The sequence below is a fragment of the Carcharhinus amblyrhynchos genome, chromosome 23 (assembly GCF_965287045.1).
Source record: "Carcharhinus amblyrhynchos chromosome 23, sCarAmb.v2.hapA, whole genome shotgun sequence".
In the NCBI taxonomy this organism is placed as follows: domain Eukaryota; kingdom Metazoa; phylum Chordata; class Chondrichthyes; order Carcharhiniformes; family Carcharhinidae; genus Carcharhinus; species Carcharhinus amblyrhynchos.
Genome location: NC_137346.1, coordinates 45,267,052 through 45,279,741, shown reverse-complemented (window position 1 = coordinate 45,279,741; position 12,690 = coordinate 45,267,052). Strand labels below are relative to the sequence as shown.

At 46.1% G+C, this 12,690-nt stretch overlaps 1 protein-coding gene across 1 annotated transcript in view; it reads right to left on the bottom strand.

Moving 5' to 3' along the window:
• Positions 1–4,778: 4,778 nt before the first annotated feature.
• rcc1l (RCC1 like) overlaps positions 4,779–12,690 on the bottom strand; it is a 39,592-nt gene continuing 31,680 nt past the window's right edge. The window contains exons 10-11 of the mRNA XM_080210437.1: positions 9,149–9,234; positions 4,779–5,449 (exon numbers count right to left, since the gene is read on the bottom strand). Of these exons, the coding sequence (XP_080066563.1) occupies positions 5,372–5,449; positions 9,149–9,234 (164 nt within the window). The 3' untranslated portion in view covers positions 4,779–5,371. The remainder of the gene's footprint in view (positions 5,450–9,148; positions 9,235–12,690) is intronic.

The following is a 12,690-nucleotide window of genomic DNA, read 5'->3' as shown; positions in this document are numbered from 1 at the left end:
GGCTGGGATGTTGTGTGCTGTATTGGACTGTGCAGGGCTGTCCTTGCTCGCTCTGTGTGCCTTCATAGCTTCACTGTGATGTCAGGACAGCCTTGGACAGGTTTGTTTTCAAAGTGGCCTTTAAGAGGTCTGGTGTTTAAATTGTCAGAACAACAGATTGAGTTGTATCGGAGTTGCAGTCTGCAGTTAACTGTTAAATCACTGGGTTATCGATTTGAGGTCCAGGCTGGGATTTAAGTTAATGGATAAACAAAACCCATTGCTGAGCTCTCTGGACACTGTCTACTCTTTCTTTAGTGAGTAGGGGATGAGATGATGGGGATAGATAGAGTGGATGTGCCAGAGACTATTTCCTCGGGTGGATGTAGCTGTTAATAGGGGGCATAAGTATAAGGTTCATGGTGGGAGATATAGGAGGGATGTCCGAGGTAGATTCTTTACTCAGAGTGGTTGGGGTGTGGAATGCACTGCCTGCTGTGATAGTGGAGTTGGACACTTTAGGAACTTTCAAGTGGTTATTGGATAGGCGCATGGAGCATTCCAGAATGATAGGAAGTGGGATAGCTTGATCTTTACATAGCTCGGCACAAGATTGAGGGCCAACGGGCCTGTACTGTGCTATGTTTCTGTAAGTGTCCAGTCCGTCTAATTCCTTCAGCACAGGTTATCTGTCTCTCCTACTCCTCAATACTCTCAACTTGCTTCATATTCCCTCAATCCCCTTAGCCCCAAGAGCTATACCCAAATTCTTCCTGAAATCAGACAATATTTCACTATATTATAGAACATAGAACATTACAGCGCGGAACAGGCCCTTCGGCCCACAATGTTGCGCCGACCAGTCTTATTTTAAAAAAAAAACATTGACCCACTAATCTAAACCAATCCCTTTTCGTCCATAAACCTATCCACCAATCTCTTAAACGCCCCCAAACTAGGCGCATTTACAACTGCAGCAGGCAGGGCATTCCAGTCCCTCACCACCCTCTGGGTAAAGAACCTGCCCCTGACATCCGTCCTATAACTACCCCCCCTTAATTTAAAGCCATGCCCCCTCGTGCTAGCTTTCTCCATCCGAGGAAACAGGCTATCACCATCCACCCTATCTAAACCTCTAATCATCTTATATGTTTCTATTAGATCCCCTCTTAGCCGCCTTCTTTCCAGTGAAAACAACCCCAAATCCCTCAGTCTCTCCTCATAGGACCTCCCCTGCATACCAGGCAACATCCTGGTAAACCTCCTCTGCACCCTCTCCAAAGCCTCCACATCCTTCCTGTAATGTGGGGACCAGAACTGCACACAGTACTCCAAGTGCGGCCGCACCAGAGTTGTGTACAGTTGCAACATGACGCTGCGACTCCTAAATTCAATCCCCCTACCAATAAACGCCAAGACACCGTACGCCTTCTTAACAACCATACCTACTTGATTCCCAACTTTCAGGGATCTATGTACACATACACCTAGATCCCTCTGCTCCTCCACTCTATTCAAAGTCCTCCCGTTAGCCCTATACTCAACACATCTGTTATTCCTACCGAAATGGATTACCTCACACTTCTCCGCATTAAACTCCATCCGCCACCTCGCGGCCCAGCTCTGCAACCTGTCCAAGTCACCCTGCAAACTTCGACACCCTTCCTCACAATCTACCACACCTCCGACTTTGGTGTCATCAGCAAACTTACTAATCCACCCAACTATACCCTCATCCAGATCATTAATAAAGATTACAAACAGCAGTGGCCCCAAAACAGATCCCTGAGGCACACCACTTGTAACCGAACTCCATGATGAATAATTACCATCAACCACCACCCTCTGTCTCCTATCTGCTAACCAATTCCTGATCCAAGTACCTAAATTACCACCAATCCCATACATCTGCATTTTCTGCAGAAGCATACCATGGTGAACCTTATCAAACGCCTTACTAAAATCCATATATACCACGTCTACTGCCTTACCCCCATCCACCTCTTTGGTCACCTTCTCAAAGAACCCAATAAGGTTAGTAAGGCACGACCTTCCCGCTACAAAACCATGCTGACTATCTCTAATCAATTCATTCCTCTCCAAATAACTATAAATCCTATCCCTAATAATTCTTTCTAAAACCTTGCCCACTACGGAAGTAAGACTCACTGGTCTATAATTCCCAGGGAAGTCTCTGTTCCCCTTCTTAAACAATGGGACAACATTCGCTGTCCTCCAATCCTCCGGTACTATACCAGAGACCAACGACGACCTGAAGATCAGAGCCAGTGGCTCTGCAATCACCTCTCTTGCCTCCCATAGAATCCTAGGGTAAATCCCGTCTGGACCAGGGGACTTATCTATTTTCAACCCTTCTAGAATATCCAACACATCCTCTGTATCAACTGCAATACTTTCTATTTTACACCCCTTCACCCCAGTGACCTCCTCAGCTACATTCATATCGTCCTGCGTGAACACCGAAGAGAAATAATGGTTCAATGCCTCCCCAATCTCTTCCGGTTCCACACACAACTTCCCCCTACTGTCTGTAACTGGCCCTAATCTTGCCCTAACCAACCTTCTGTTCTTGACATACCTATAGAATGCCTTAGGATTCTCCTTAATCCTATCAGCCAAAGTCATCTCATGCCCTCTTCTAGCCCTTCTTAACTCCCTCTTCAACTCCCTCCTAGCCAATCTAAAGCTTTCTACTGCACTACCCGAGCCCTCAAGCCTCATCCGAACATAAGCCTCCTTCTTCTTCCTAACCAACAAATCAACTTTTTTTGTGCACCACGGTTCCCTAGCCCTACCAATTCCTCCTTGCCTGACAGGGACATACCTATCACAGACCCGCAGTAGCTGCTCCTTGAAAAAACTCCACATTTCAGACGTTCCTAGTCCCTGTAATCTCCTAGTCCAACCAATGCTTCCTAATTCTCTCCTAATGGCCTCATAATTACCCTTCCCCCAGCTAAAACTACTGACCCGAGGTTCATGCCTATCCCTTTCCATCACTAAGGTGAACGTAACCGAATTGTGGTCACTATCACCAAAATGCACACCAACTTCCAAGTCTAGCACCTGGTCTGGCTCATTTCCCAGCACCAAGTCCAATATAGCCTCACCTCTAGTTGGCCTATCTACATATTGAGTCAAAAAACCTTCCTGCACACTTTGAACAAAAACTATGGGTTGATCTTTACTTGAATGATGGTTTGTATCGTTGTTATGAAGGAGAAACTTAGTTTCCACATTGTGCTGATAAAACGTCTGGAAGATTTTTCAATAAACCAAACATCTCTTTTGCTTTAAACTTATTAAAACTAGCAACAGGTTTAGCTAGTTAATGCGTTAACTTTGAGGATCTGACTGCTCAGTGTTTAGCTGGTTTGACTAGTTAATGCTGAGGCTTTGCTTAGTGTTTTTGTTGGATAGACAGAAGAATTTGAGCTATGTATAAAGCTGTCAGTGATAAATGAGTGAGTGAGCTGTAAGTGAATGAGGGCTGAGATAGGCTCGAGCTGGTTGGTCAGACTAACAACAAGTAAGAAAAAGGAACATTTATTTAGTGACTTTCACATCCTCAGGATGAACAAAAGTTCTTTACAGATGATGAACAGAACTTTTTTTTTCTCTCCGTTTAAATGTTAAGACCTTCAGTCCTGCCACAAACTCTGTTCCCCAAGCTACCGACTCCATCCCTCTCCCTGGCAACCAGCTATTTACCCCCCCAGCCCATCCAGCTGACAGCGTTCAGATGGGCTGACAGTACTGCCTTTCCCCACACAGCTTTACCTACCAGTCATTGCCGCACCCCCACCGTCTCCTCCCCCACCGCCCCCCCTTCCCCTCTACAGTTCCAAAGACTTGTCCAGGGCTTGTCAGAAATTTAAATCAAAATTTATCACATATATTATCAGATTTTCATAGATACAAGCATGAGAATTGTGCTATTTTTCCCATGCCTCTCTGATAGTGGCAAAAGCAGAAACCAGAAATAAAAGCTTATGGGACTGGCACCGTGACACAGCAGAGCTCCCCACTGACAATATTCAATGTTGCTGTTGTTTTGGAAGGTACCTGATATTGTATCAAAGCTGCTGTAATCTACAGGAAATGTGCAGACACCACTCTATTCCGCTTCTACAATTCACTTCCAAGCTTTGTATCCACACGATTATCTCTTAGTTTGACAGTGTAATAGCCACTGACAACCGTCGAGAGATTCTCTTGCTGTCTCCCTCTCAAACCAGGCGCCCAGGGAAAGTCTTTGCAGAAACACGTCAGTGAAACTGTGATCCAATCTCGTGTCTAATCAGTAATAGAGTGATCACAGTGGCACCGTAACTGTGGATGGAACAGTAATCTGGAGTCGATCAGGCTCAATGTGGTCCATGCAATGGGTTCCAGAGACTAAATGATCTTTCCTTACTCATTTCTTTTCGCAGGTGAATCTGGAATTTTACAGAATTTCCTCTTCCGCTCACAAATCTGGAATTTTGCAAAGCCGGAATTTCCTCCTTCACATGCGGGTTTAGGATTTCCAGTCTCGCTACAGAAGGTTGAATGCCAGCAGATGTTGGTTACTCCTGTATTACTGTTCCCCAACATTGTGACATCACATAACAACATGTGGTAACCGAGATACAATAACACACCAGGGGGCCTTCAGGGGATTACTGACAACACGCTGGAAAAACGTTGCAAACGTTTTTATAAAAGATAGAATGGGAAAAGGAGCAAATGTTCTGACAGGGTGATAGGAGATTGTTTTAACATTCCCCAGTGTCACATGGAGATAAATGAGACCTTGAGCATCTTCCTTTCCCAAAATAAAATGACGCCATTTACTCAGTACGATTGGCTACGAGACTATCCCAGATTGAGAGTAAGTGAACTAACATTTCTGGAAAACCTTTATGTTAAAGGTCACACCTTAGTCACAGACAATGGGAGAGCTGTAAAGAGTTAATCAGAATGAAAAGAAAGTCAGGTAGAGAGTGAGAGATAAGGAAATAGGATCATAGAACCCCAACAGTGCAGAAAGAGGCCATTCAGCCCATTGAGTCTGCACTGACAACTATCCCTCCCCCCTCCATACACCCCTGTATTTATGGGTCAGTGAGTGGAAGGAAAGAAGAACACATTTAAAAGAAAAGCTTGTTTCAAAGATCAGTTTACAATAAAAACCTGTTCCATTCAGTGGCCACTTGATCAATAAAGGAGGTTCCACTGGAATAGTCAGTTGAGCCACACTGTGATACAGAAAGAGATATTTTCTGCACATATACTGTATGGTTGTTGAAGGATGATCTGGAACGGTTAGCAGCTGTTATCCACCATTGGAGCAGATACGAATTGTCCAGCCTACTTCCCAAGTGTCAGCTCAGATGAATGATCTTGTAAGAGCCACCATATGGTCCACGCCACAAGCCACGTCCACAACATCGCCTGCTACCGCCACCTAAACAAATAGCAACATACAGTCAGTCACCTCCTGTCTGCACACAACACCTGAGGAAAAATAAACTGGCCTTAGAGAGAAGCCAGCAGATTTACTGGAATAAAACAAGGACTAGGAACAGGAGGAGGCCATCAAGCCCTGCTCTGCTATTTAATATGACCATGGCTGACCAGACGCTTCATTACCTTAATCTTCTACATTGATAGATTTCTAAACAACAACAATCTCTGCTTTAAACAAATACAGTGACTTCCTCAGCCCCCCACGGTAGAGAATTCCAAAGATTCTCCACCTTCTGATTTCTCCTCATAGAATCCTACAGTACAGAAAGAGGCCCTTCGGCCCATCAAGTCTGCACTGACCACAATCCCACCCAGGCCCTACCCCCATATCCCTACATCCCTCTAACCTATGCATCTCAGGACACTAAGGGGAAATTTTAGCAAGGCCAATCAACCTAACCCGCACATCTTTGGACTGCGGGAGGAAACCCACGCAGACACGAGGAGAATGTGCAAACTCCACACAGACAGTGACCCGAGCCGGGAATCGAACCCAGGTCCCTGGAGCTATGAAGCAGCAGTGCTAACCACTGTGCCACCTGTTGGTTCATCTCGGCTCTCAGTGGCTTCCCCTTTGTTTTGAAATTTTGTAGCTCCTGGTTCTAGACTTTCCCAAGGGAAACATCTTACCTGTTTATTCCTTAAGTGTTTTCAATGTCGTCACTGCTCATTCTTTGAAACACTAAAGAGTACAAGCTCAACTTGCCCAATCTATAGACCAGTATGTACACACTACTCCAGGTGCAGTCCACCAAGCTCCGATACAACTGAAGCAAAACCTCACCACTCTTGTTGTAATAAATGCTAATATTCTATTAACCTTCAGAGTAGCTTGTACCTATATTTTAGCCTTCAGAGGACTTGTGGACAAGGATACCCAGATCTACATTTTCTAATTTTGTACCACTTGGGAAATATTCTGCACACCTGCCCTTCCTACCAAAATGGACTATTTTGCATTTTTCCACATTATATTCCATCTGCCATGTTCTTGCTCACTCACTGAGTCTGTCCTCCTGTAGCCACTTTACATCTTCCTCACAACACACATTCCCACCTAGCTTTGTATCATAGGGTTACATTAACACTGCAATGAAGTGACAATGTGAATCCCCTCGTTGCCACACTCCTGTGCCTGTTTGGGTACACTGAGGGAGAATTTAGTACTTCACCACGTCTTTCGGATTGTGGGAAGAAATCGGAGCACCCAGAGGAGGCCCACGCAGACAGCGGGGAGAAGATGCAGACTCCACACAGACAGTGACCCAAGACAGGAATCAAACTCGGGTCCCTGGTCCTGTGAGGCAGCAGTGCTGACCACTGTGCCACACTGCAACATTTAAGAGGCATCTGAATGGGTACATGGATAAGGAGGGAGTAGAGGGATACGGACCGAGTAAGGGCAGAAGGTTTTTTAAAGCTTTTTTAAGGGCATCATGATCAGCACAGGCTTGGAGGGCCGAAGGGCCTGTTCCTGATAGGTATGCAAAATGGAAGCGTTTGGCTCTGACAAATGTGGGTCCATTACAGGCAGTCAGGAGAATTCAGACTAGGGAATCGAGAAATAGCAGAGAAGCTAAAAATGATTAACATTCCAGAGATGTGCGGTTGAGGGAGCTGGGACTCTTCTCCCTGGAGAGACGAAGGTTGAGAGGCGACCTGATAGAGGTTTATAAGATGTTAAGAGGTATAGATAGGGTGGATTCTCGGAGGCTATTTCCCAGGGCTGAAATGGTCGCTACGAGAGGACGCAGGTCTAAGGAGCTGGGGAGCAGGTACAGAGGAGATGTCAGGGGTAAGTTTTTCACTCAGAGGGTGGTGAGTGAGTGGAATTGGCTGCCATTGGTGGTGATAGAGGCGAATTTGCTGGGGTCTTTTAAGAGACTTCTGGATGAGTACATGGGATTTAATGGGATTGGGGGTTATAGATAGGACTGGTAGGTATGGACATGATCAGCGCAACTTGTGGGCCGAAGGGCCTGTTTGTGCTGTAGTGTTCTATGTTCTATGATAGAGGGGGTTCAACACAGATCGGCTACACAAGTCTGATAAACTAGAGGACTGCTCGATTGCAGTCTGAGGTAACTTTAGATCATAAAATTAATAAACACAGGACTCAAGTAGCCATATTTTTATGGGAATTCTTTGCTTCCATAACAGGGCAGTAACCCAGACATAAGAACATAAAATAGGAGCAGGAGTAGGCCATCTAGCCCTTCGAGCCTGCCCCGCCATTCAATAAGATCGTGGCTGATCTGTCGTGGCTCAGTTCCACTTTCCCGCCCTCTCCCCATAACCCTTAATCCCCTCGCTGATCAAAAACCCATCAACCGTGCCTTAAAAATATTTAGCGAGGCAGCCTCCACCACTTCAACGGGCAGAGAATTCCAGAGATTCACCACCCTTTGAGTGAAGAAGTTCTTCCTCAACTCCGTTCTAAACCACCCCCCCTTTATCTTGAGGCTGTGCCCCCTAGTCCTACTGTCCTTTCTGAGCAGGAAGAGTCTCTCCAGCTCTATCCTATCCATCCCATTCATCATCTTATATGTCTCAATGAGATCTCCCCTCATTCTTCTAAACTCTAAAGAGTACAAGCCTACTTTATTCAGCCTCTCCTCATAGCTCAACCCCCTCAACTCCGGCATCAGTCTAGTAAACCTCCTCTGCACTCCCTCCAAGGCCAAAATGTCCTTGCGTAAGTGCGGCGACCAAAACTGCACACAGTACTCCAGCTGCGGCCTCACCAATGCCCTATACAGCTGCAGCAAGACCTCCCTACTTTTATATTCAATCCCCCTCGCTATGAAGGCCAGCATCCCATTCGCCTTCCTGACCACCTGCTGCACCTGCAGGCTGGGTTTTTGCAACTCATGCACAAGGACCCCGAGGTCCCTCTGCACCGTCGCCTGCTGCAGTTTTTGGCCACGTAAGTAATAGTCCTTCCTACCAAAATGGACCAGCTCGCACTTGCCAACATTAAACTCCATTTGCCAGTTCCTGGCCCATTCGCCCAGCCTATCTAGATCCTTCTGCAGACTCTCCACACCCTCCGCGCAATTTGCCGTTCCACCAATCTTGGTATCATCAGCAAATTTCGACACCCTGCACTCGGTTCCCTCCTCCAGATCATCTATATAAATGGTAAATAGCTGAGGCCCCAGCACCGACCCCTGGGGCACTCCACTAGTCACCAACCGCCAATCCGAATAGCACCCATTGACCCCCGCTCTCTGCCTCCTATTTGACAACCAATCCTCTATCCACGCTAACACCCTACCCCCAACTCCATGCCCCCTGACCTTCTGCAATAACCTCTTGTGAGGTACCTTGTCAAACGCCTTCTGAAAATCAGACACAAACCTGAACAGAACCATATCCTGTCCACACACACACAGAGGAATCAGTGAATAACATCTAGTCAGCCTCTGGCTGTCTTCAAAGAATAATTAAATCAAAGTTTCGTTTGCCACCCACGCACCCTCCCCCCCACTTTAAAATGTGTGCAAGAGAGCTGATTGAAGAGCTGAAACTGGGATGAAAATTTAAGACAATACAGTGAAGAACTACCCCCAGCTAGTTTGCTCATTTTGATTCCATGGAACGGTGATGCTGAACATGAACAGAGGGAAGGACCTACCCGCCAGGGAAAGTACTGATCCTCTAAGCTGCCAATACCAAGACAACCGCGAAGGTTCTTCCCCCAGACAAAGAGCTCGCCACGATCTGCAACATAAAGATATTATCAATTGGCGTGTGAAGCAAATCATTAAAAAAACTCAAGTTTCTGTTCCCTTTATTATTTCAGGAGAAATGGGTGTCACTGGTTAAGCCAGCATTTATTGGTCATTCCTAATTGTCCCATCAGGTGGTGGTGGAGAGGTATTTCTTGAATCGCTGCAGTCTGTGTGCTGTAGGTACATCCACAGTGCTGTTAGGGAGGGAATTCCAGGATTTTGACCCAGCAACAGTGAAAGAGCGGCGATATATTTACAAGTCAGGATAGTGAGTGGTTTGGAGGGGAACTTCCAGGTGATCGCACACTTGCCAAGAGCAATGTGCAGCCTCCAGCTGAAGCAGACTCACAGAACAGGAAACATACGGATCAAGGTCATTCGAAATCTGGTCAAATTTTATATCACAAAGTCTGAGCTCAGTGGGTGAGTGGGTGGGGCTGGAGTGTGGGGAGGATGGGGTTCACATCAGAACTTTCTGTTACCAGTTCAGATATAGAGAGATGGAACCTGCACTGAATGTCTTTCATTCTTTTCAGCCAATACACACTATCATTATTATTGATAAACAAGAAGTCAAGTGTCACCGAGCAGCACCCCACTAACAGTGATCAGGTATCTGGTTAGTGTTGCTGCAGCAAGAACTCTCATTCCAAACACACAACATTCAACAGAGCAGCGCTTCCTCAGCACTCACCATCCAACCGCGTCACACTCTTACAGTACTGAACTTCTAAAAGTTCATCTGCTTAGCACTGACCCTCTGACAGTGCGGCGCTCCCTCAGCACTGACCCTCTGACAGTGCGGCGCTCCCTCAGCGCTGACCCTCTGACAGTGCGGCGCTCCCTCAGCGCTGACCCTCTGACAGTGCGGCGCTCCCTCAGCGCTGACCCTCTGACAGTGCGGCCCTCCCTCAGCGCTGACCCTCTGACAGTGCGGCCCTCCCTCAGCGCTGACCCTCTGACAGTGCGGCGCTCCCTCAGCACTGACACCAAGATAGGTAGGAAAGTAATTTGTGAAAAGGAGGTAGAGACTCTGCAAAGGGATACTGATAGGTTAAGTGAGTGTGTAAAAGTCTGGCAGATGGAATATGATGTGGAAGAATGTGAACTTTGGCAGGAAGAATAGAAAAGAACACTATATAAATGGAGAGAGATTGCAGAACTTGATGGTACAAAGATCTGGATGTCCTTGTATACGAATTAGTTATTATGCAGGTGCAACAGGTTGGGAAGACAAATGGAATGCTCATGTTGCAAGGGGAATTAAATATTAAAACAGGGAAGTTTTACTGCAGCTGTACAGAGCCTTGGTGAGACCACATCTGGAATACTGTGTACAGATCTGGTCACTTTATTTGAAAATAAGAAATAATTGTATTGGCAGTTCAAAGAATATTAGAATCCAACAGTGTAGGAGGACATTCAGCCCATCGACCACAATCCCACCCACATCCTATCCCCATAACCCATGCTAGCCCCTCTGACACTAAGGGGTAATTTAGCACAGCCAATGTATCTAATCCACACATCTTTGGAGTGAGGGGGGGAAAAGCAGAGCACCTGAAGGAAACCCACGCAGACATGGGGAGAACGTGTAAACTCCACACAGACAGTGACCCGAGGCCGGGAATCAAACCCAGGTCTCTGGTGCGAAACTCACTGACTTCCAATGAAGTGGAGGCAGTTTTCTCTCAGAAATCAGTAACCGTGAGATTGACAAAGCGGAACGGCGAAAGATTCAGTTTGAGCGGTGACACTGCCAGAGGAATGGACAGCTGGAGTTCACCCAGAAAAGCAGCAAAGTTCAAAAACAGTGGGGCCCAACGTGGGGCCTGAACCCATGACCCTGAAATTAAGAGTCTCAGGGTCTACCGAATCAGCTTCACTCCACTCATTCCTGGGATGAGGGATAATCCTATGGAGGAACATTGAACAGACTGGGCCGTACCCTCGGAGCTTAGAAAAATGGGATCATACTGAGATATATACAAGATCCTCAGAAGATTTGATAGGTTGGAGATCGGGAGGATGTTTCCACTCATTGAGACTAAATTCAGGGGGTGGGGGTTGGGGGTTGGGCACAGTTTAAAAATTAGGAGTCTCCCTTTTAAGATGGAATTGAGCAGGAACATTTTTTCTCAGAGGCGTGTCAGTCTGTGGAAGTTTCTTCCCCAGAAAGTAGTGGAGACTTGGCCAATGAATTTATTCAAGAGTGAATTAGAGATATGTTTTGCTAGACAATGATGGAAAAGTGCAGCCTTAAACAAGAGAATTGATGATGGAGAACAAGGAAATGGCAGATCAAACAACTACTTTAAGAACAAAGAACAAAGAACAACCCAGCACAGGAAACAGGCCCTTCGGCCCAACAAGCCCACGCCGCCATCTTAACAAAGCATTTTCCCACACCTCCCTTGACCCGTGTGTATGCATATGGCTCTCCACATTGGAAACCAGATTCAGGGGAGAATAATTTAGGGACAATTTGTTACACCAATCAGCCTAAGAGCACATCTTTGGGGTGTGGGAGGAAACCGGAGCACCCGGAGAAAACCCACGCAAGCACGGGGAGAATGCGCAAACTCCCACAGACACCGACCCAAATCCATGTATCTGCACAGCAGACAGTGATAGTCACTGAGCTGTCGTGGTGCCCATCTGCTGGTCCAGTTTTAAGCACACACAACGACACGAAGTACTAGGCCACTCTCGAAACATCCAAGAGCAGCCCACGCACGACCCACCGTGTGTATGCCCCTCGTTAGACAACAAGGTGGACCGACACACCTGTGGAATAAAAGAGATAAAACATCAACACATTTAGTTCTGTCTTCACAGGGGAAGACACAAATAACTTCCCGGAAATGCTGGGAAACTAAGGATCTAGCAAGATGGAATTGAAGGAAATTAGTATTACTGAAAAATAGTGTTGGAGAAATTGATGAGACTGAAAGCCGATAAATCCCCAGGCCTGACAATCTACATCCCGGGATATAAAAGAGATGACCATGGAAATAGTGGACGCGTTGGTCATCAGCTTCTAAATTCTGGAACATTCCTGGCAGATTGGAGGGTGGCAAATGTAACCCTGCTATTTAAAAAAGGAGGGAGGTAGAAAACAGGGAATTACAGACCCGTTAGCCTAATATCCAGAGTTGGGAAAATGCTAGGGTTTATTATAAAGGATGTGATAACTGGACACTTGGAAAACATCAACAGGATTAGACAAAGTCAACGTGGATTTAGGAAAGGGAAATCATGTTGATAAACTTAATGGAGTTTTTTTCAGGACATAACTAGTGGAATAAATATGGGTGAATCTGTAGATGTGGCCTATTTAGAAAGCTTTTGATAAAGTCCCACAGAAAATGTTAGTGTGGTAAATTAAAGTACGTGGGATTGGAACAATATACTGGCATGGACCAAGAGTTGATTAGCAGACAGG